The 22,512-nt window shown below is 43.9% G+C and overlaps 1 protein-coding gene across 2 annotated transcripts in view; it reads right to left on the reverse strand.

The window, feature by feature from the left end:
- The window catches only part of LOC115456751 (rho guanine nucleotide exchange factor 19-like), a 63,516-nt gene extending 41,423 nt beyond the window's left edge, over nt 1–22,093 (reverse strand). For both annotated transcript variants that reach the window (XM_030186022.1, XM_030186023.1), the window contains exons 1-3: nt 21,698–22,093; nt 2,757–3,419; nt 1,347–1,688 (exon numbers count right to left, since the gene is read on the reverse strand). In XM_030186022.1, the coding sequence (XP_030041882.1) occupies nt 1,347–1,688; nt 2,757–3,405 (991 nt within the window). In that variant the 5' untranslated portion in view covers nt 3,406–3,419; nt 21,698–22,093. The remainder of the gene's footprint in view (nt 1–1,346; nt 1,689–2,756; nt 3,420–21,697) is intronic.
- Nucleotides 22,094–22,512: the final 419 nt, after the last annotated feature.

Consider the following 22,512-nt stretch of genomic DNA (forward strand, 5'->3'; position numbering starts at 1 on the left):
TTTCCCCCTCTCATTGAACCCCTCCCCATAGACTAGTTCAAAACCAGCTGCACCAGGGGGCCCCCATGGGCCGGCATGTCTTCCCCTTCTCTCTACCCCCATTGGCATCTCTCACCTTCCCGGTCTAACTTTAAAATGCTTTTTTTCTTTGCAGAGGGTTGCGATTTAGACATGCTGCCTTCATCCTCCTCAGCACTTTCCCTCTGCTATGGTCCACCCAGGCAGAAACATGAAGTTTCATCAGAGTTGGGGCGGACCGCGGTAGAAGGAAAACGCCGAGGAGGCCGAAGGCAGCATGTCTGCCATGCAAAAAAACACTTTAAAGTTAGACTAGGAAGCTGAAAGAGACACTGGATGGGGGTGGAAAAAAGGAGAAGACATGTCAGCCATGGGGGCTCCCTGGAACTAGGGGCCCAGGTGAAAGACTATCCCAAACACCAGCAAGTGCCCACTTCCTGGTAGCAGCCAGCCTCAGATCCCTAGCAGATTAAATAACCAGTTGCAAATGTGTGAACTAAGAGGGCAGTTTGCAGAAATCTAATACACACATAGCAAGATATCTTTGGGGTCATTTTGCTAAGCTGGGACAAGTGCTTCCCTCCGGACGTACTGAGGCGTTCCATGGTAAATTGGCAATCTGTGGGTGCCAACCCCGTGCTAAAAATGTTTTGTATTGTTCTGTAGAAGAGGTGTGTCTGGGGGCAGAGTGGGCATGACAACGTGAAATTAGTTAGCGCATCTACATTACCTGATTAGCACAGTATTATCACATGAGGTCTTACAGCCCAGCTCACGTGCTAATAATTGTAAGGGGCCTGCACTAAAGGCAAAATTAGGACAGTGTCATTAATTCTGAAAATAGGAAAAATTGGCCAGTTTTCCAGCTGTAGTGAAAATGGCCTTATCACACGGGAAAGAGCCAGGGCCACCGAGAGACAAAGCCAGGCTCGGGGCTATCGCGTTAATACAATCAATGGGGCCTGGCACACAGAAGCAAGAGACAGAGACTGAACAGGAAGCAGGCAGGAGGGCAGGAAGAAGTTTGCCGGCGCTGGGCCCCCTCTTGGAGGCCAGGCCTGGGGAATTTTGTCCCCCCCCCCCCCCGCCCCCCACCTCTCAGCAGCCCTGGAAATAGAGTCACATAGGGGTACACTAAAGCCACATTTTACCACAGTAAAAGGACTCCTTAGTGCTGCAGACCCTGACTGAACTGCAGACATATTGTTTCAACAGCCCATTTCAGTAGGCCCCACTGCAGGTGCCTTGAGCCGCCTTCAGGAAACCAAATCTTGGAAGTAAGCTGCTAGTCAGTCTGCACATCACAGTGCTGGTAGAAAATTGCTCACCTTCCTGGTCGGCAGCGTCTGTGCTCTTGTCTTTCACTGTGACCCTGGTGGACAGGGACTTGCTCAGCTTTATTGAGAAGGTCGCTCTGCGTTGGGCCAGTTGAAGTTTGCTGATGAGCTCAGAGGCAGAGAAGCGTCTGCGTTCTTGCTCCGAGCCCCTTATGGTCTGGCGTCCCACAGCTGGAGACAGAGAGGGATCAAGGTTCAGGTTCAAGCACTCCAGTAACGGCTTCGGCTGCTCCACACAAGGCGGTGAGAAAACAGAGTCATCGTCCTGCAAGCTGTCACTATGAGGGGTCCCATCTCCGAGGCTCTCTGGGGAGTATATCCGGATCTTTCTCCCTGAAAGGAAGGGCAGTCTTCTCAATCACTACATCAGAGAGCAAAGAAGCAACATGAGAAACAAGAACCGCTTACGAGTGACGAGACTCCGGGGGATCAGCACATTTCCCAGCAGGCCCGAGACACACAAAGCTCTCAGAACCTCAGACTCTCTCAGCATCTTAAAACTTCTTCTCTGAAACATACTTTTGCTACTTGCTATACAGTTGTGAAAGAGAATTAAAAAAGAGATGATACTCACATATTCTCAACAAGAGTAAAGGATACAAGAGAGATAAAGAGTCTTTGTAGATATCATTTGGTTTATCTGCTTGTGCTCATATTATTGTCCCAGGTACTTGCCTTAAAAGACTTTTACTAAGGTTCGGTAACAGATTTAGTGCACCTTTAAATGCCATGCAGCTCTTAGGAATACAATGAGCTACACAGCATTTAATACCATGGGCGTAGCCAGACTTCGGCGGGAGGGGGGTCCAGAGCTCGAGGTGAGGGGGCACATTTTAGCTAGGACTTTGCCCCCCATCTATACATTCCTCTTATTTATTTATTTCTTTAAATAATCCCTGTTGCTTCAAGGGGGTTTTTCCTTCTTGCTTTTGCTGTATTTGTGGACTAAGTAGCACATATTTTGGTGGTTTAAAATTATTATTTTCTTCTTTGTTATATTTCTACTTTTGTGCTTTGCTTGTATATACTAATCCAAATTTTAAAAAAAGTTATGCCCTAAAAGACAAAAATGTTTTTGGTTTCGAGGGTGTTGCCTCAGACCAGTGCAGCCGGATAGACACAGTGTTTGGTCTTTAGTGTGTGTCCTGTCCTTCAAATTTTATGGCATTCTTTTCCTACTTTAACTTTATTTAATTTTATTGTAAATTGCTTTGATTTATGCATTAAAGAGATTCCTCAAATTCCCAATAAACATAAACCTTTCATTTAGCACAGACTGCAGAACTCCTCTATCTGCTCCCCCACCCCCCCCCCCCCCCCCACCAAAAGTATTGGAGATCAAATCCCAGCAGTGTCATATGGTTTACGGAAAAATCGGGCACTTCTGGCATTAATACTCACATGTGGATTTCCTATGGTCTGACCCTTGGGACGCTCGTCTCTGTGGCCTTGGAGTCCATGGGCTGAGCATGGCGTCACTGAGGGATGAATCACTGCAAGATGAGGGCGAGAAGTTGGAAGCGATGAAGGAAGCCTCATGGGGCCAGCTGTCTGCTTTTCCAATCACCTGTCGACCCTGAGGGGGAAAGACCCCAAGAGGTTCATGAAGCACATTTAGATCGTCCAGATGGGGACAGTCTCTGTTGCCACTCTCAGTCACAAGGGACACCCTGCAGTCCCTGGGCCCACCTGTAGGTGACTTGTCTGTATTGTTCTTATAGTCAAGGGGGAGGTGCTTCGCAGCCTCCTGTGAGCTCCCCTTGGGGGCTGTGCTGCTGGCCGTGGTGCTGAAGGAACTAGTTTCATCCGAAGCATGCTGGGAAAGCCTGTCTTCTGTCTGCACATGTCTCTGCAACTCAGGTAGATCACTGAAGGACAAACTATCTTGCCTGTAGACAGCAATGGGGTGCCTTGCACCACAGGACCTATTGTTGATGTCTTCCCGTGCCTCGGATTTGCTTACAGCAAGAATTTGCATCTGACCACTCTCTCGAGCAAATGGAGGGACATTGAAGTGTGGCTGGAAATCAGGAAGGGGTTGGTATTCCATACCCACAGACAGACCTGGAGAGATACAAAATGGAAACTGCTGTTAATACATCTTTTACCCACAAGTCTTAAGTTGCTAGCGACACTAGAAATGTTAGTCTCCAGGCATCAAATAGGAACCTGTTCTGAGTTCTTCCATCCTTATGCTATGGTAGTAGATGAGCTTTCAACTTGTGAGGACAGCTGTATGTAACTACCATACCTCTTACCTATACGGGTTCTCACCCTATCAATGGGGCAACAAGGAGGCAGTTGTGGCAACTGCTCAATTCCAAAGGAAAGAAAAAACAAAAAAAGAAAAAAAACTCCTTATGGCTGGGATTAAATGAGAGATTTATGGTGATCTCATAAGCCTTACCTACAACTCTCAATCCTTGTCTGGGAGGATGGGCATATGCACAAAAGTATTCTCAAATTTGCATACAGAATTTCATGTTGGTACAAAAAAAAATCCTCATGCTTTTAGTTCTAGAACAAACTTCCCCCACAGGTGGCTCGACGTTCTACTGCAAAGCCTGTGAGCTGCTCCACAGTTCACACATCTACACAATGTCCTACAGCACCTCCTGCTGTGAGAGGATGGAACTGCAGGAAATGACCTCCCCTCACTACCTGCACTTCTAGACCATTCCCAAAGATTCATCCAGAAATTGAGCAGTCTTGCAATTCTGCGGCTGAGAAGGAAAGTAGGAGGAAGAGATGAACCTGGTGATATTTATGTGCTCCCGCCCCCCCCCCCCTCCCCAATTTTTTTTCTTTTTTGGTATAATTGTTGCCTTTGAAATTAAAAAGAAACTCGAAGTGTGCTTAGTAGTTTACATTCCAGGAATGTAAACCCACTCGGTTCTATTGGTGACTTAACTATATTTCAACTGCATCCAGATCCCATTAGCAAACACCTTAATTACAGTTAATTTTCTTGCCTGGGCTGAAAAGAAAATAATTATTTACTCTACTCTGTCTCATTTCCATCTAAACTGAGAAATGCACACATTGCAGGAGTGCGGAATGCTCGTGGCCCTCATTTAACACCAGCTCTCTCCCATCCCCTCCATGGCATCCCATGACAACTGGGGCAGCTGGCACTGCCTCTTGAAACCAGAACCTGGTTTACACCTCCAGTGACTACTGAGCACCTGGCTTGAATTGCATACATTGTCCTTTAGAAACAACCCCTTATCTTGCCTTTTCCTCAGACTCGAACAAACGTGTGCCAGTTATTCTGTTCTCAATCTGGACGTCTCCCTAGTTCTTTGATCTGTATTAAAACAAAATTCTTCCACTGCACTCTGTAGGTGTGCATAGGGTACAAGAGGAGCTCCTCACAGAAGGAGGAAAGTCTCCTCCTCTCTGATCCCCCCTTTGCCTAGGTCCTTCCCTCCCTCAGTTCTGCCAATGTGCCATTAAATAGTCAGACCCAAGCAAGTCCAGTATCTTGAGGAAAAAATGTATTCTCAGTCATTGGGTTTCCAACAAGGCCCCATCATACTGGTACTGGAGAAATAAGTTGCATGAGCTGATGCTTTGGGAAGCGCGGCATACGGTAAAAAGGCGACAGTTCTTTATTAAAGTCTGGGGAGCCTACTTAAGAACTATCTCCTCTAGAGCACGAAGTCAGGTATTGAATGAGATAGGATGAATGTGGTGTGAATATGTGGGTTAGGAGGGAAAGGGAGGTTGGGAGGTGGCATATGGGTTAGTTGCTGTTAATTACATGTCTACTACTACTACTACTACTATTTAACATTTCTAGAGCGCTACAAAGTGTACGCAGCGCTGTACAAACACAGAAGAAAGACAGTCCCTGCTCAAAGAGCTTACAATCTAATAGACAAAAAGTAAAGCATTTAAATTTAAAATATTTAAGCAGTCAAGCACAAGAGAACAGTCACAGAAGGACAGAAGATGTTGAAGGGTGGTCAGTGTGATTAGGTGTAACTCTGGTTGGAGTAGTGGGAGAAGGTGATAGAAGAATAGAAATGGGTGAGGTAAAGTAATGAGTGGGTTGATAGGGAGGTTATATAAGACATGTCACTCTAGGGGTGGGTGGGTAGAGGGGTAGGGTGGGTGGAAGCAGGAGAAGGTATTCTCTGCAGCCTATCTGTGAGATGGAAAATGCTCTCTGAAGCTGCTGCTATAAGTTGTTAGTTGTCTACAAGGATTGCCAACATATTCCCAAAGCTAGTTAGGAAAGCAGAGTGATTATCATTGCAGAGGCTACAACGAAGTCTGAGCTGGAATGGCAAAGGATGTCTCCTATAAAAAGCAGAGTCCTCACTCCTCAGAGGCTGCGGTAGCTTATGGCGGAGAGGATTGGAGGGACCTGGTGGAGTTGAATCTTGGGATATGGGGGCTGCCTGGATGGGATTGGTCTAACAGTTATAGATAAATGTGGTCCTTGACTAAAGATTGTTTTATCTGGTCCAATTAGAAGTTTACAAGTTATTTATAGTTGTGATTATTTGAGGGAAGAGGGATGGGGAGTTAATTTAAAAAGCTGTTTCAGCCTTTACATATCTGATATTAGCAATGCACTGTTAGAACTTGTACAGAGATGTATGGAATGATATATTATCTTGTGGTTGCTATGTTGATGCTCTAATAAAACCATTTAAACATAAATAGTCAGACCCACAAGATCACACACTGCTTTCACCCACTCTTTTCTCGAAGCTTGCTGCTGGCACTGCCTCCAGAACAACCGTTCTGTTTTGCTTTGGAATGGTGCCACTCAGTGAATTTGAGCCATGCAGTGTCCAAACTATGCAAATCATGAAGGAATCTGGATACTGAACGACTCCAACTCACCTAGAGCCAACATGGTGCTGAAAAAAAACAAACAGAGTAACTGTCCCCAAGGGGGCGCCAGCAGGAAGACACTGTGGGAGATTTTTTTATAAATCGAAACATTCATTCTGTGAAAGCTCTTCTGACAGAGAAAGCACTAAAGAACATTAGTCCATTCTTTCAATATCACACATCTGGACTATTGCAATTATCTGTTTAAGGGAATCAGGTTCACTGACATTTGACGCCTCCAATTAAGCCAAAATACTGCAATGAAGGTCATCGATGGAGGAAAAACATCTGATCATGTAACATTGCTGTTGCAAAACGAACATTGGTTACCCATTCAACACCGAATCACTTAAAAGAAACTCCTCATATTAATACATTGTACTTACTACTCAGGTTTCCCTATGTTTTTACCAATGTATTTAGTGCATATTCTACCTCTTGAGTCCTGCGTTCCTCTCAACAAAATGATCTGACAATTCCCTCATCCTGATACATTTTGGATACCATTCATGAATCAATTTTTAGCGTCACTTTGGAATGCATTACCTTTAATTTTACGGCTAGAACCATCTTGTCATTCATTTAAGGGTCACCTCAAATCTTACATATTCAAAGATGCATTTGAAATTTGAATAGCACTTATGCATTTAAGCAGTGTGAGCAGTGCTGGGGTGGCTGGAACCGAGGCAGGACATTTATTTATTTATTGCATTTGTATCCCACATTTTCCCACCTATTTGCAGGCTCAATGTGGCTTACAAAGATCTGTTATGGCATCGCCATAGCAGGGAAGAAATACAATTGGTGTTGCAAAGAGGTAAAAGAAAGCAAGAGGATCTGGTTATGCAGCTGTACAGTGAGACATTCTGAATAAAGGAGTGTAAGGGTTGTGTTCAAGTAATTATGGGTTCTCATGGTAGGCTTTTGTTAAAGAGATAGGTTATGCGGAATACAATGAAATATCTTTAGCTATATTGACTCGGAAAATAAAATAAAAAGCAAAAATGAAGGCATTTTAAATACTTACATAAATATACTTATATTTTTTTTTTCTTACCTTCTTCTTTAAAAGATAAAGAGGCATATTTTCAAAGCACTTTGGGAGGCTAAGTTCCATAGGTTTCTATGGAACTTTGGGAGGCTAAGTGCTTTGAAAATATGCCTCAATGTAATTTTTATCTTGCAAATGGAATTTTAATTGTATTATTTATTAGGATTTATTTACCGCCTTTTTGAAGGAATTCATTCAAGGCGGTGTACAGCAAGAATAAGTCAAACATAAGCAATAGCCAATTACAGCAGTAAAAATATTCAAACAACAATACAAAGTATGGCAATTCATAAAGTCCACTGCAGTGCCCCCTAGGGTGCCCAGTTGGTGTCCTGGCACGTGAGGGGGACCAGTGCACTACAAATGCTGGCTCCTCCCATGACCAAATGCCTTGGATTTCGCCGGGTTTGAGATGGCCGGCCTCGGTTTCCATTATTGGCGAAAACCCAAGCCGCCCATCTCTAAGTCCGGCGATCTCAACATTTAGGTCAACCATCTCTAAGGTGGACCTAAATGTTGAGATTTGGCCGGCCCCAACCGTATTATCGAAACGAAAGATGGCCGCCCATCTTGTTCGATAATACGGTTAGCTCCTCCCCTTCTCAGGGGCCGTCCCCGGAGATGGGCGCCCGTTTGATTATGCCCCTCCACATTACTATGTTACATTGGTTAGATAGCTCCTGAAACAGTTTTCTGAAAATCATTCAGGGTCTATCGCACCCTCATTTCTGCTCCCAGCTCTTCAGCTGGACAATGTGGTGGAGAGTGGGAAGAGTATGTGGAGAATATACACCCCCACCCCCACCCTCATACAGCTCTTTGATTCTCCTCATTCCCTCATCCCCCACTCTGTGTGGCCCCCTTGCCTCTTCCACTCCCCCCATGCAACCAGCATATTTTACCCAGGTAAGTACATTTTTTTGGGGGGGGGGAGTTAAAGGGTTAAAACAACAGCATGTATTAACAGAGTGTATGAGACAGTTGCAGTCACATTTTAAAAAAAGCATTAGCAGGGAAATCTAAGTCCAAGCCCTCAAGCAGTGATTGCAAAAGAAAGGAGGGGAAACCAGGAGAAAGTGCACTATGCCTGCCGGTGACTGAAATTATTATGTGATGTGGCAGCTGAGAGACAAACTGCCAGTCCTCGCTCCGCACTCTGTTTATTTCTGGTCTAAATGCCTTGAAAGGTCACTGGCCACGCAGTTTGTACCTTGCGGGCAGGCACATCCCCATATAACATTGACTTCCACCTTGACCTCTTTTCCCAGTGCAAAGTAGCACCCTAGGTGGTAGGAACATCAGATCACGTGTCAGCAATTCATAATGTTCAGAGAAAGAAGGGAATGTGGTAAAAGCAGTTAGTTAGCAGGGTTTTAAAAAAAAAAAAAAAAAGGTGGACGGCTTCCTAAAGGAAAAGTCCATAGACTATTATTAAAATGCACTTGGGGAAAATCCACTGCTTATTTCTGTGATAAGCAGCATAAAACGTTTTGTACTTTTTGGGGATTTTGCCAGGTATTTATGGCCTGGATTGGCCACTGTTGGAAACAGGATGCTGGGCTTGATGGATCTTTGATCTGTCCCAGTATGGCAATACTTATGATTGAAATGGTTTTGTATTCAGCAGTATCTCAGACAAAAAAAAAACAGAGAGAGGCACACTTCTGTGGTGGTGTTTGCTATCATTCTTTATCTTCACACCCAACCCAATAATTTACCAGCCACGATTAAACAGGAGCCACCAAGATTACAATCAGTGAGTCGACTATAGCAATGTGGCAGAAAGAATCCCACATCGTTCTGTGGCCACCGGACATTTGAAGGGTTGTTACCCATCCTGTTCCTGAGCAAGCAACATTGACTGAAAAAAGTCAAACTGGAAAATGAGTTAAGGCAACGCAGGAGAGGGAAACCAAACATGCAAGGAGCCTTCAGGAATGGGGGCGTCAACTCAAGATTTATTGAGCAGGGTCTATTCAATAAATCTTGAGTTGGTTGACGCCCCCATTCCTGAAGGCTCCTTGGGATTCTGCTTTCTGCTTCTGTGCCAGAGTTAAGTTGGCCAAGGAAAGAGAAAAGTGGGTGTTACGGAAAGAGTTCAGGGAACAAAAAGCAACAGGGCCAAGTAACAATATCAGACTTCCAGTGGCGGAAATGGGACTTCCCCCTTCCTCTCTGAACTATGAATGGATGGGGCTTGCTTACATGGAACAATCACAAACATTGTCCTCTGCTGAATATGAAGGAGAGGATGGTTATGCTGCACAACCAACTGATTTTGCCATTGCTCAGTAGCAATATGAGGGCCTCTCATTTTCCTCTCAATCTTCAGGTCACATAAGGAGGTAAAAGGGTTTTAAATATACCACCTTTATGAGGTACAATCTAAGCTGTTTACATTATATGCAGGTACTTTTTCTATCCCTAGTGGGCTCGCAATCTAAATCTAAGGTCATGTGGTCTCTTTGGTGATTAAAGCTGCGAGGGCCCTTCTTTTCCTGTCCTAGAGTTTTCCGGTACTGGGTAAATGATACGACTCCATTTGATATGTGCTCTTAGCAAGGTCTTCCATAGTGTAGATAAATTAAGCTTCGAGTGACAGAACATCTTAGCAACATTTGTGTACAGAGAAAGTATCCTCCCCCACCCCAGTTGAGCGTTGGATGATGGTCATCATGTAGTTGGATTCTCCCAGGGGTGGGGATATGTCTAGATAGCTAATGCGACTAGAACAAAAGTGTATATTTCGTGGAACACAATTATCCCTAATGGGCTGAACCAAGAGGTTGAGTGGGGGGGAAGTGCGCTAAACTGGATGATGTAATGAGCCATCAAGAGAGAGGTTTTTGGAGGAAGGGAAGTTTCCTTCCTTGAGTTTCAACGCTGGTGTCATGGTGCATGTGCTGGCATTTTTGTAGCCACATGGATTGAACTTTGGTAGTGAGAGATCCCCGGGTGGAGTCTTAACATTTCATGCTACAAATAAACTTAGAAGCGATAAGGTACGATTAATGGTATTTTATATTATAATTCTTATGGGATAATGTGTGTTGCTTTAGTTTGAGTGGGTTATATTATTGTATGTGCAGATTCTCAGCTCCTGAAGATGCTATAGCGACGAAACAGCACTGTGTCGGGCTGACCTAATGTGTTGACACTATGCAGAGATGTGATATGGATAAGTCTACTGAAGATTGGAGAATTGAAAAATTGTGAATTATTCACCATAAAGATGTATCACTAGTTGTTTATAATCGAGTTCTTTTGTGAACATTTGGAGGAAGGATTTGCTGTCTGGATTACTTCAAGGTTTTGCACGTGACTAGTGTTTTTGGATTGCATAAAGTGTTTGATTACAATGATTGAGACCATCTATATAGGATATATTCTTTCATCTTTAATTATGAATGTATGCATTGTTGATAATAATGCTATGATTTTTTGAAACTGTTTCTGATGCTGTGCATGATATTGGGAATACAATTTCTCATTGCCTAGTGGTTTTATACATTTGATTATTTAAACTCACAATCTAATTTTGCAATGGAGGGTTAAGTCACTTACCCAAGATCACGAGGAGCAGCACCAGCCACCACTGGATGAGCACAAGAGGCACATGGACGCAGGCACCTTCCCTTCATGCCAATTACAAGATTCCTGCCACAGAGAGTTTATAATCTGTGTTCTGAGCCCATGCAGACAAAGTGATTTACTAGCAGTAGTGGAGGTGGAATTTGAACCAGGATCTCCCAGATTTGCAGCTTTGCACTCTAAAGCACTATACTGTATTATCAAAGTGTAACAGGCAATGCAAACATGTTTCATTTACTGTGCGAGTCATGAAGAAAGAAGGTTAATCCACTCCTCACCTCAGTACCGAGACCCTGCAAGATAAATTCTGACACCGGCCGCCACAATTATTCTGTGGGCCCCAGTCTGACCGTGTAGCAAACTCCAGCACAGAAAGCTTTACAAAGTACACTTCACACTCTGGGTGACAGCACTATCATAGCCTTTAGCAAACATGCCTTCCCGGGGGGGGGGGGGGGGGGGAAGAGGGGGTTAACTAGGTCTGGAATGTGTTCAGACCAAACATATCCCCCTCTAAGTTATAGGATTCTTCATTCTCATACCAAGAGTATCCTGTTCTTTATGGTAACACAACTAATACAATACACCCCAATCCCATCATGCCACAGGGAACAGAGATCATCCCTAGACATTTCTAAGTCTTCTTCTCACAGTACCACACACAGCAGGTCTTGGAGGACACCCATATTACACCGCTCCCCCTGGATTTTGACTCCCTGCTCCTACCTAGATTGTGAGTAATTGAGAGGGACATGCCTGTCTCTTCAGTGGTCAGGGGATTTGTCTCCTCTCATAACAGGAAGAGGTATAGAAGGCTCTTGGCTCTGGTGGCCTGGGATCTTCTGTCTTTCCTCTATCTGAGTCTGTGTGAGAGGGGAAGGGCTGCAGAAGCCCACACCAGAGAGCAGACTCCCCGATTACCAGCTAGGTCATTTAACTAGGAGAGCAACTATCCCAAACCAGACAAACTTATCACCAGAGGAGGGAAAGGATGGACTAAGAGGCAACACAGAAAACCCCATAGTAGAGCTGTACGTGGATGGCTGAATGCACGGCTTCTACCGGAAACTTAAAAGTGCACCAGGCAGAAAGCTAATGACATGCAAATTTTATGTGCACAGCACTTGCGTAGTAATCAGGGGAAGACTGCTGGATGCATGAAAAAGTATCTGCAGCTTTGAAATATGCATGTGTTCGAACAAAACCCAACATGCCAACACACATCTGCATTAAAATTTCCTGAACTGATATTTTCTTTTGGTCCCCATGCTCTCATTATCTGGGTCTTTTTGTACTTTGATGGAGAATATGAGGTTACCCCTCGCCTCCTGGATGAGATATAACCTATATAGGGAATAAAGACCATTTCCAGGTCGTATCGCACCTATTTTTCTCTTCAGAAATCTATCACAATTCAGAATTGGGAGATTTTAAATATAGAATATAATTGTCAAACGTCCTTCCACCTGACCTGTTGAGAGGATATTTAAGGTAGGTCAAGTGTACAACAGCAACTCGGGTCTGTGATGCTGGTGAGTAGCCCCCCTTCCCTTTTTTTATTCCATGGCTTTTCTTGGGTGTACACACTGGTTTTTAACCCTATGCATTCCTCTTACTTCAACAGATACCAGATTGGCAAAACTTTAACATATACCAATTGGGTAAGAAATTTTTGTTTCCTCGTTATCATTTCTCTTTTACATTTATTTTAGAAATATTGTTCCTATTAGTTGCACTTGTAGACTGACTACTTTTAAAGTTTATATACTACTTTTATGTTTCTTAAAATGTTTATGATTTGATGCTGTTTAAGTTTGGTGATTAACTTTTTATGTATACTAAATTTAAATTTTTTATATATGTCAACAATAATTACTGCTCCAGTGCAACCCCCCTGGGCAAAACATGGCCGTGTTGGGAATGTGTATGTAATTCCCAAATTCTGTAGTGCAGCGATTCCTAAACCTGGTACTGGATGCACCTCAGTCAGTTAGATTTTCATGATATCTACAATGAATATCCATGAGAGAGATTTGCATGCACCGCCTCCACTGCATGGTATAGTGAATAAAGACCACATTTTGATAGGACCGGTCTGCTCTTCATTTTAACTCATTAAAACCATATACAGTACCTTAAGATTGGTGGATGGCCAACATAATGCCAGTCTTTAAAAAGAGTTCCGAGCGAGCCTGACCTTAGCGTAGGGTTATATGGTAGAGGCTATTGTAAAGAACAAATTACTGAACAAAGGCAAATACAGTTTAATGGGACAAAGTCAAGATGGATTCAGTCATGGGAAATCTTGACTCACCAATCTGCTACATTTTTTGGAAGGCATGAGCAAACATGTGGATAAATGCCAGCCAGTTGATATTGTGTCAAATGCTTTCTGAAAATAGATACAAGGTCCTTCATGAGAGGCTCCTGAGAAAATTAAAGGGTCATAGGACAGAAGGCAACATTCTGTTGTGCGTTGGGAACTGGTTAAAAGATCGAAAACAGACGGTAGGGTTAAATGGCCAATTCTCTCAACTGAGACAGGAAAATAGTGGACATGTACTGGGATTGGTGCTATTTAATATATTTTTATAAATGATCCGCAAATGATGCCACAAAATTATTCAAAACTATTAAATCACATGCAGATTGTGAACAATTGCAGAAGAACCTTACAAGACTGGAAGACTGGGCATGCAAGCGGAAAATGAAATTTAATGCGAACCAGTGAAGCATGTAAGGGAGAATCATAGCTACATAATGCTAGGTTCCACATTAAGTTACCACACAAGAAAAGGATCTAGGTATCCTCATGGACAATATATTGAAATCTTCTGCTCAGTGTGTGTGGCAACAACCAAAAAAGCAAACAGAATATTAGGAAAGGAATGGAGAATCGAATTAAAATATCATAATGCCTCTGTATCACTCAATGGTGAGACCACAAGTACTGTGTGCAGTTCTGGCTGTCGCATTTCAGAAAAGATATAATTATAAAAAGGTACAGAGAAAGGCAACACAAAGGATTAAGGGGATGGAATGACTAAAGAAGTTAGGGCTCTTGAGTTAGAGGTCTATAAAATACTGAATGGTGTGTACAAAGACCAGGGGACACTCAATGAAGTTACATGGAGATACTTTTAAAACAAAGAAATATTTTTTCACTCAAAAGAATAGTTAAGCTCTGGAACTCGTTGCCAGAGGATGTGGTAACTGTGGTTAGCATATCTGGGTTTAAGAAAAAGATTTGGACAAGTTCCTGGAGGAAGTGTCTATAGTCTCTTAGTGAGATGGACATTGGGGAAGCCACTGCTTGCCATGGGATTGGTAGCATAGAATATTACTACTATTTGGGTTTCTGTCAGGTACTTGTGACCTGGATTGGCCACTGTTGGAAAGAGGATACTGGGCTAGATGGACCATTAGTCTGACTCAGTCTGGCTTTTCTTATGTGAAAGAATTGTTTACTCTTTCAAGAAGTACAAGACTAGGGGACACTTCATGAAGTTACATAGTAATACTTTTAAAGCAAATAGGAATTAATACTTTTTTTTTTTCAATGTATACTTCCCAGAGGATGTGCTCAAGATAGTGAGATTCAAGAGGCTTGGGAATGCATAAAAAATTATCAATCCAAATTTGATCTACTTTCTGTGATCTTACAGTATTAATGACCCAAACTGGCTACTGACAGGATGCCGGGCTTGATGGACCTTGGTCTAACTCAGCAAGGTTATGCTCTTATGTAATTTTAAAATTTATATTCCACCTTTTCCAACCACTGTTAGTAAAAATTGGATTACAAGCCAAAGAAAATACTAGATACAATGGTGCATCATTCCTGTACTGTGTCCATCCAGTGGCCTGTGCCCAGATGTCAAGGAATGCATATCAAAGCGATAGCCAGCTAGAACTATTCTAATTGCAGATCCATCTTTACAGGAATACAGATGAGAATTACATAAAAATGACAGCAGATAAAGCGTGTTACGATCCATCTATTCCGCTCATTTTCTGGTGGAATCTCACTGATCCCAGTTCATCTCCGTCTTTCTCTTCACTTCTGCACAACTGGAGATCCTCAGTGTCCATCTCAGGCTCTCTTGAACTCCGTTCGCCTTTCCCCCAGCTCCACTGGAAATCGGTTCCATGCATTCATCAGCCTTCCCATAAATAAGTATTTGTTATTGTTACTACTAAGGCCGACTCCAAGAGCTGGGAGGCAAACTGATGGAAGAGCTCATGGCGGCTACAAATGGGCAATGACTCCCATTTCCCTGGGCAAAGTTGATGTGAACTTCCATCACCTTCTAGAGGTGGGGATTCTACTTCATTCTCAATAAGGTCTAAAGTGGCTGAAAGGGAAAGTGATTCATTTGATTTCTAAAAAGCTAAAGCCCAAAAGGCAGCAAACAAGAAGTTCAGCACCTCTGCAGAAATAGTCCCAAGGAGGCCACACAAAGACCCCACCTGCCAGCTCCAAAGACAGTCACAGTGTAAATTTTGAGAATACGTTTCGTGCCTCTGCTCACCCCTCTTTTGGAGATTTGCAGGTTTGTAGGGTGGGCAAACAGTAGCTGTCAGCACCTCCTTCCCCCCCCCCCCCAGCCCAACTAGGAGCTGGAACTTATGACATTCCTGGGACAGAAAAAGGCAGGTTAAAAGGTGCTGCCAGTAAGTTCAGTTTCCAGCAGGGCCCTGTGAGTGCAGAAGGGTATTTTGGCACGTAGGGGTGGAATGTGCCATGTGTGTGTGTTCTAAGGTATTTAAGGGCAGAGTAACTTAACCACCAGACATTCCACTTACTGCATAGAAATATAAAAATAAGATACCTAGTGACGGTTGACAGGCGAGAGGGATTCAGTTATTGAGAAATTACAGGGATGAACCTAATAAACTGAGGAAGGAAGAGACCCAAGAAAAGCCATAAAGAGACCCCAGGAGAAATATGGAGAATAGACTGCCAATAAAATATGGAAGGTAGCCAAAGGGTTTACAGTTCCCCAGTCACAGGACACAGATTCAAGAGGTCATAGAAGTTCAATGGCTGCTGAAAGGTCTTTAAGGTCTGTCCCCAGGTCATCTACAAAAACCTCTGCAATCAACCCAGGTCAACTCTCAGACCTTTAAATGACATCAGATTTGGTGCTACCTAATAAATCAAGTCTGCTGCCTGGAATGGACATTTAACACCACACTACTGGGAAGGAGTGTGGATCTATGGAACTCTCTAGCATTGCAGATCAGACTAACGTCAGACTGTATGAGCTTCTGAAAACCTGGCAATTGCAAAAATAAGATGGAACACCAACAGACCCCAAAAATTTATAACACTGGTAATACAGACTCTAGAGTATTAACATGAGGAAATAGTAAAGGGCCATACTGGTTTTAGGGGGGGGGGGGGGGCTTTATTATCATAGGGCTATACTAGATTTAATTAAACCAAGGTTTATGTTGAAATGTCAGGCACAACTGCTTGTGCACTGTATTTTAATATCACAATAGTTAATATGTACTGGTATGCGAGAGCTTTATTGTATAACAATGTCTTAACTTGGATTGTTCTCATAAGAACATAGGCATACTGGATCAGACCAATGGTCCATCCAGCCCAGTATCCTGTTTCCAAACAGTGGCCAAGCCAGGTCACAAGTACCTGACAGAATCTCAAATAGTAGCAACGTTCCAAGCTACCAATCCCAGGGCAAGCAGTGGCTTCCCAATGTCCATCTCAATAATAGACCATGGACTTTTCCTCCTGAAACTTGTCCAAACCCAGATATGCTAACTGCTGTTACCACCTCCTCTGGCAATAAGTTCCAGAGCTTAATTATTCTTTGACTGAAAACATATTTCCTCCTATTTGTGTTAAAAGTATTTCCACGCAATTTCATTGAGTGTTCCCTGGGTTTTGCACTTTACTTTTTGAATGAGTGGAGGGAAAAAAAAATCGATTCACCTCTCAGGATTTTGTAGACCTCAGTCATATCCCCCCTTCAGCAGTCTCTTTTCCAAGCTGAAGAGCCCTAACCTCTTTAGTCTTTCCTCATAAAGGAGCAGTTCCATCCCCTCCATCATATTGGTCACTCTTCTTTGAGGCTTTTCTAATTCCACTATATCATTTTTTGAGATATGGCGACCAGAATTGAACACAATACTCAAGGTGAGGTCACACCATGGAGTGATACAGAGGTATTATAATATTCTTAGTCTTATTTTGCATTTCTCTCCTAATAATTCCTAGCATCCTGTTTGCTTTTTTGGCTGTCTCCTCACACTGGGCAGAAGATGTTGGCATATTGTTTACATTGACACCTAAGTCTTTTTCTTGAGTGCCAACTCCTAAAGTGGACCCTAGCATCAGATAAGTATGAGTTGGATTATTCTCCCCAATGTGCATCGCTTTGCATTTGTCTACATTAAATTTCATCTGCCCAGTCTTCCAGTTTCCAAAAGTCTTCTCCACCTTGAACTTGATGGTTAAGCGGATTATAAATGCCAAAATTAAATCAAATTAAATAGCAGGGGGGCACACACAAGAATTCCCCTATCACATGCACAAAGATGCAAATATTATAACAGAATAAGGACCAGACACCAGGGTCCTGATTCCTGTCTGTACACAAATGAAAGTGGCACATGCAAGGCACAATGAATAGATTTGCAAACTCTGGACAGAGTAAAGAACTCTCAGATGCTGGAACCCCAGAAAGCATAAGCCTTGCCAGCTCTGAGGACCAGAGGGATGTCTTTGAGACTGTCCTTCAGTCCTGCTCTGTGGCTCAAAAAAGCTTTCACAGTGGCATCAGCAATGGTTTCTCTCTTCCAGAGGAAAAGCATCAGCTCTGTGGCATCACCAAGCCTAATGGCCCAGCAGGGTACCAAACATCCGACCTAAATGCCCGTCTGGGGGTCATCACTAGGACATCAAGAACAAAAACAAAACACATTCTTTGAACAGTTTAATCGGTATATGGGGAGGAGGGTGTTCACCCTAACACGGATATGATAAAGGGAATTCATCATGGTCCATATAGCTGTTAGGGTGGAAGAAAACGTTCCTGATGGATCTCTAAAAAATGATATGAAAGAGGATGTTTACAGCAGACTTGATTTCTGTTTATAGTTATTTGTCATTGGAATACAGACATGACATTCAATACATTACCAAACATATGCGATTTACGACTGAAAGGTGATATACAAAGTCTGTGAACAAGGTAGCTTAAATTACTCCCTCCTAGGAATAATGGTGTCCAGGGCCTTAGCGCACCCTTAAGCAGGTTTTTCCCTCCCGCACACTGTGGCTGTAAAAATGGCCTTTTTTTCCTATTTTTTGCATTAATTGCTATGTGTTAAAGTTAACATTAGTGCAGGGCCATTTTTTGAAATTACCACGTGAGCCTTTACCGCCACCCCCTGGGAAGGGAATCCATGCGCTAACCAGTAGCACATCTACATTACTGCCTGCTGACTGGTTAGCACGGGAATGCCCCCTCTCCGCCCTGACATGCCCCCTCAAAAAGCAATTACAACATAGTTTTAGTGCGCAGTCAGCGCAGATTTCAGAGTTACTGAAGGACGCCTGAGCATGTCCTACGGTTCCCCATTTATTACTGCATTAGGTGCAGCAGGTCTGTCGTTAAAATCATCCGTAGTACCTGAAGATTGGAGGGTGGGCAATTTAACACCTATTTTTAAAGGGGTGATTTGGGAAATTACAGACCGATAAGCCTGAAGTCAGTGCCAGGCAAAATAGTGGAAACTATTATAAAGAATAAAATCGCTGAACACCTAGATACACATGGTTTAACGAGACAGAGTCAATGTGGATTCAACCAAGGGAAGACATGCCTCACTAATTTGCTTCATTTCTTTGAAGGTGTGAATAAACATACGTGAAGAGCGGCAAAAATGATAAAGGGAATGGGACAACTTCCCTATGAGGAAAGGCTAAAGCAGCTTGGAGAAGAGAAAGCTGAGGGGAGATATGACAGAGGTTTATAAAATACTGAGTGGAGTGGAACGGGTGGATATGAATCGCTTGTTTACTGTTTCCAAAAATACTAGGAATAGGAGGCACTCAATGAAGCTACTAAGTAGTAAATTTAAAATGAATCAAAGAAAATATTTCTTCACTCACTGAGTAATTACCCTTTGGAATTCGTTGCCAGAGAATATGGTAAAGCAGTTAGCTTAGCAGGGTTTAAAAAAGGGTTTCATAATTTCCTAAAAGAAAAGTCCATAAGCCATTATTAAGAAGGACTTATGGAAAATCCACTGCATATTCTAGGATAAGCAGCACAAAATCTGCTTTGCTGTTCTGGGATCTTGCCAGGTACTTGTGACCTGGATTGGCCACTGTTGGAAACAGGATACTGGGCTTCAAGGACCTTCGGTCTGTCCTAGTATGGCACTGCTTATGTTCTTAACATGTGGATAAAGGTGAGCCAGTCAATGTAGTGTATCTAGATTTCCAGAGACTATTTGACAAAGTCCCTCATGAGAGGCTCCTGAGAAAATGAGTCATGGGATTGGAGGCAATATTCTGTTGTGGATTAGGATTGGTTGATGGATAGAAAACAGAGGGTTAAATGGTCAATTCAGTGGAACAGGATAAATAGCAGAGTGCCCCAAGGATCTGCACTGGAACCAGTGCTATTTAACATATTCATGATTTGGAAATGGGAACAACAAATGAGGAGATTTTGCAGATGACACAAAATTAATCAGAGTTGCCAAAACACGTGCGGATTGTGAAACATTGCAGGAAGAGTTTAGGAAATTGGCAGATGAAATTTAATGTGGAACAGGGGCATAGTTACGTGGGGCTACGGGGGCATGGGCCCCCGTAGATTTGGCCCTGGCCACCGCCAACCCCTTCGACCCCCCCCCTCCCGCCGCCAACCCTCCCCCACCGCTGTCAAGTACCTTTGTTGGCGGGAGTGCCCAACCCATGCCAGCCGGTCCTCTTCTCCGGTGCGGCCGCATTGCTGATCTGCAAGGGCAGGCTTCCATTTCTGTGAGTCTGACGTCCTGCACTTTGGGTTGGGGACCCCCGCCAGCAAAGGTACCCGACGGCGGCGGTGGAGGGTTGGCGGCAGCGGGAAGAGGGGGTCAAAAGGGTTGGCGCCGGGGGGGGGGGGGTTGGTGGCACGGGGGGGGGGGCTAAAATGTGCCCCTCACCTCGGGCTCTGGATCCCCCTCCCGCCGAAGTCTGGCTAAGCCCCTGATGCGGACAAGTGCAAAGTGATGCACGTTGGGAAGAATAATACAAATCATAAATCACTTGATGCTAAGATCCACCTTATGAGTCAGAACTCAAGAAAAAGATTTAGGTGTCATCGTGGACAGAATGCTGAAATCTTCTGCTCAGTGTGTGACAGTGGCCAAAAAAGGAAACAGGACACTAGGAATTATTATGAAAAAGGTAGACAATAAGACAAAGAATATTATAATGGCTCTGTATTGCTCCACGGTGCGACCACACCTTGAATATTGTGTGCAATTCAGGTCTTCATATCTTAAAAAAGATAAAGCAGAATTAGAAGAGGCCCAAAGAAGGGCAACTGCTCTCATATGAGGAAAGGCTAAGAGATGGCTGAGGGGGGAAATGATCTGTGAAGAATGAGTAAACCTAAATCAATTTGCAACTCAAAAAATACAAAGGCTATAGGAGACTCAAGGAAGTTACATGGTACTAGTTTTAAAACAAACAGGAGGATATTTTTTTTTTCACTCAAGCAACAGTTAAGCTCTGGAACTCTTTGTTGGAGGATGCAGTAACAGCAGTTAGTGTATCTGGGTTTAAAAAAAAAAGGTTTGGACAAGTTCCTGGAGGAAAAGTCCAGAGTCTGCTGTTGAGACAGACATAAGGAAGCCACTGCTTTTCCCTAGGATCAGTAGCATGAATCTTACTATTATTGGGACCCGGATTGGCCACTGATGGACCCAGTATGGCTATTCTTATGTTCTACTTCTAGTCACTGTTGCTACAGTTTGAAATCAGCACTACACAGTCCACAATGCACAGGGGCATGTACAAAATCCAGGACATCTTCCCTCCTACAACCGAGTTTCCCCACCTGTGTAGAGCTGCCACGTCACCCTGGATCCATCAAACAGGCTTCCCCCCACCCCCCTGCTTTCCTCTCAAGTCCATACATGCACTAGGATAAACCCAGGCATGGATACGCCTGTTCAGTTGACCTGGGGTTAGGTGGCAATCTCAGTCCTGTTGCAGAGCTACGTTGCCTGAGGTAACCTCTCTCACCTTGGCTTTGAGTTCTGGTACAGTAGATTCTTAGCTCTCTGTCTAAGAGGGTCACAGCCTACTTAGGTGAGCAGTAGGTGTGGTTGGAGTATTATACCTTTAACTAGCAGATTCTTGAAAAACAGCTCAACACAGAGCTGCCAATTTGCCCGGTCCTGGATTTCTGACAACCCTCTCCAGGTGCATTATGGGACCTATAGTACCGTTCTCAAAGGGTAGACTCAAGAACTACAAATACCACCCAGCTTAGGATTTACGTTCAAAACCAGGTCTGGATCAAAAGGCTCCCTCTTGGAAGTGGGTAACTTGGCAGCTTTGTATGGGTATAATACATACAGATGGACTGAGAGTTCCATATAGATACCCCAGAAACCAGCAGGCTTTTCCCCCACAATAGTGAGGAACCTGCAGGACTGTGCAGATGGAAGCCATCCTGTTCAAAAGAGAAGGTGACTGGAATGGGACCAGAAAACCAGTAGCCTAGAGAGATGGATTTCCAGCATCACCCTCCTGGAGAGAGGAAAAGAGAAAGAGCCAGTGATTTAGCTGAGGAAGTGAGGGGAGACCTTACAGTACCTCATTTGGGGTGGCTGCTCTCTGTCTCTTCAGGTTCAGTTCTTAGTGGCCTCCAGGTCCATCATCCTGAGTCCTCAATGTCCCCCTGGAGCACTGCACTGCAGTCAGGAGAGTCCCTGCAAGCCAAGCCTCCCCTTCAGCCTGGGACAAAGGAGCAGCCCGAGCAGTCACTTCCCACATGGAGCTAAGCTGCTCTTTTCCTCTTTGTCTGTCTTTCTCAGTCTCTTTCACTCTTCTCCTCCCTTTTGGAGACACCTAATCATCTCCAGCACCTGTTGGCACAGCCCCCTTGGTGCTGGGAGGCATGTGTGTGTGTGTGGATGTGCAGGAGAGACTATAAACCCCTGACTGTTTGCTCACTGCAAGAAAGAGACGGGGAGGAAGGGACTCAGGGAGAGGGAGAGAAAGAGCAGCCAGCAGGCCCTGTGCTAACTTGTCTGCTCCTTTTTTGGAGAGCTGCCCTCCCCCTCCACCTCCACTTTCTCTCCCCTCTGCCCCCCTTATCAGGAAACGTGTTTCATGCACACAAATAAAACCCCCAGAGAACTGGTTTGTCAGGTCTGAAAGGAACAGGGAGATTTTGTATGCAGACCTGAGAAAGGGAGTCTGAGGGATGTAGCTGTTCTGTAATCTGGGGAGGGGAGAGGAGGGGCTGGGAAGCTGCAGGACTGCAGGCACAAAAGAGGTAGCTGTGTGCTGGCAAACAGGGGAGCTGCTTTTAGGGTTGCAAACTGGCTCCGTATTTGCCCAACAGGCTGATCCAGTTCTGACTTTACCCCCATTGCATGCAGGGAATTGTAGTTCTGATTTCCCTA

The sequence above is a fragment of the Microcaecilia unicolor genome, chromosome 13 (assembly GCF_901765095.1).
Source record: "Microcaecilia unicolor chromosome 13, aMicUni1.1, whole genome shotgun sequence".
Lineage (NCBI taxonomy): Eukaryota > Metazoa > Chordata > Amphibia > Gymnophiona > Siphonopidae > Microcaecilia > Microcaecilia unicolor.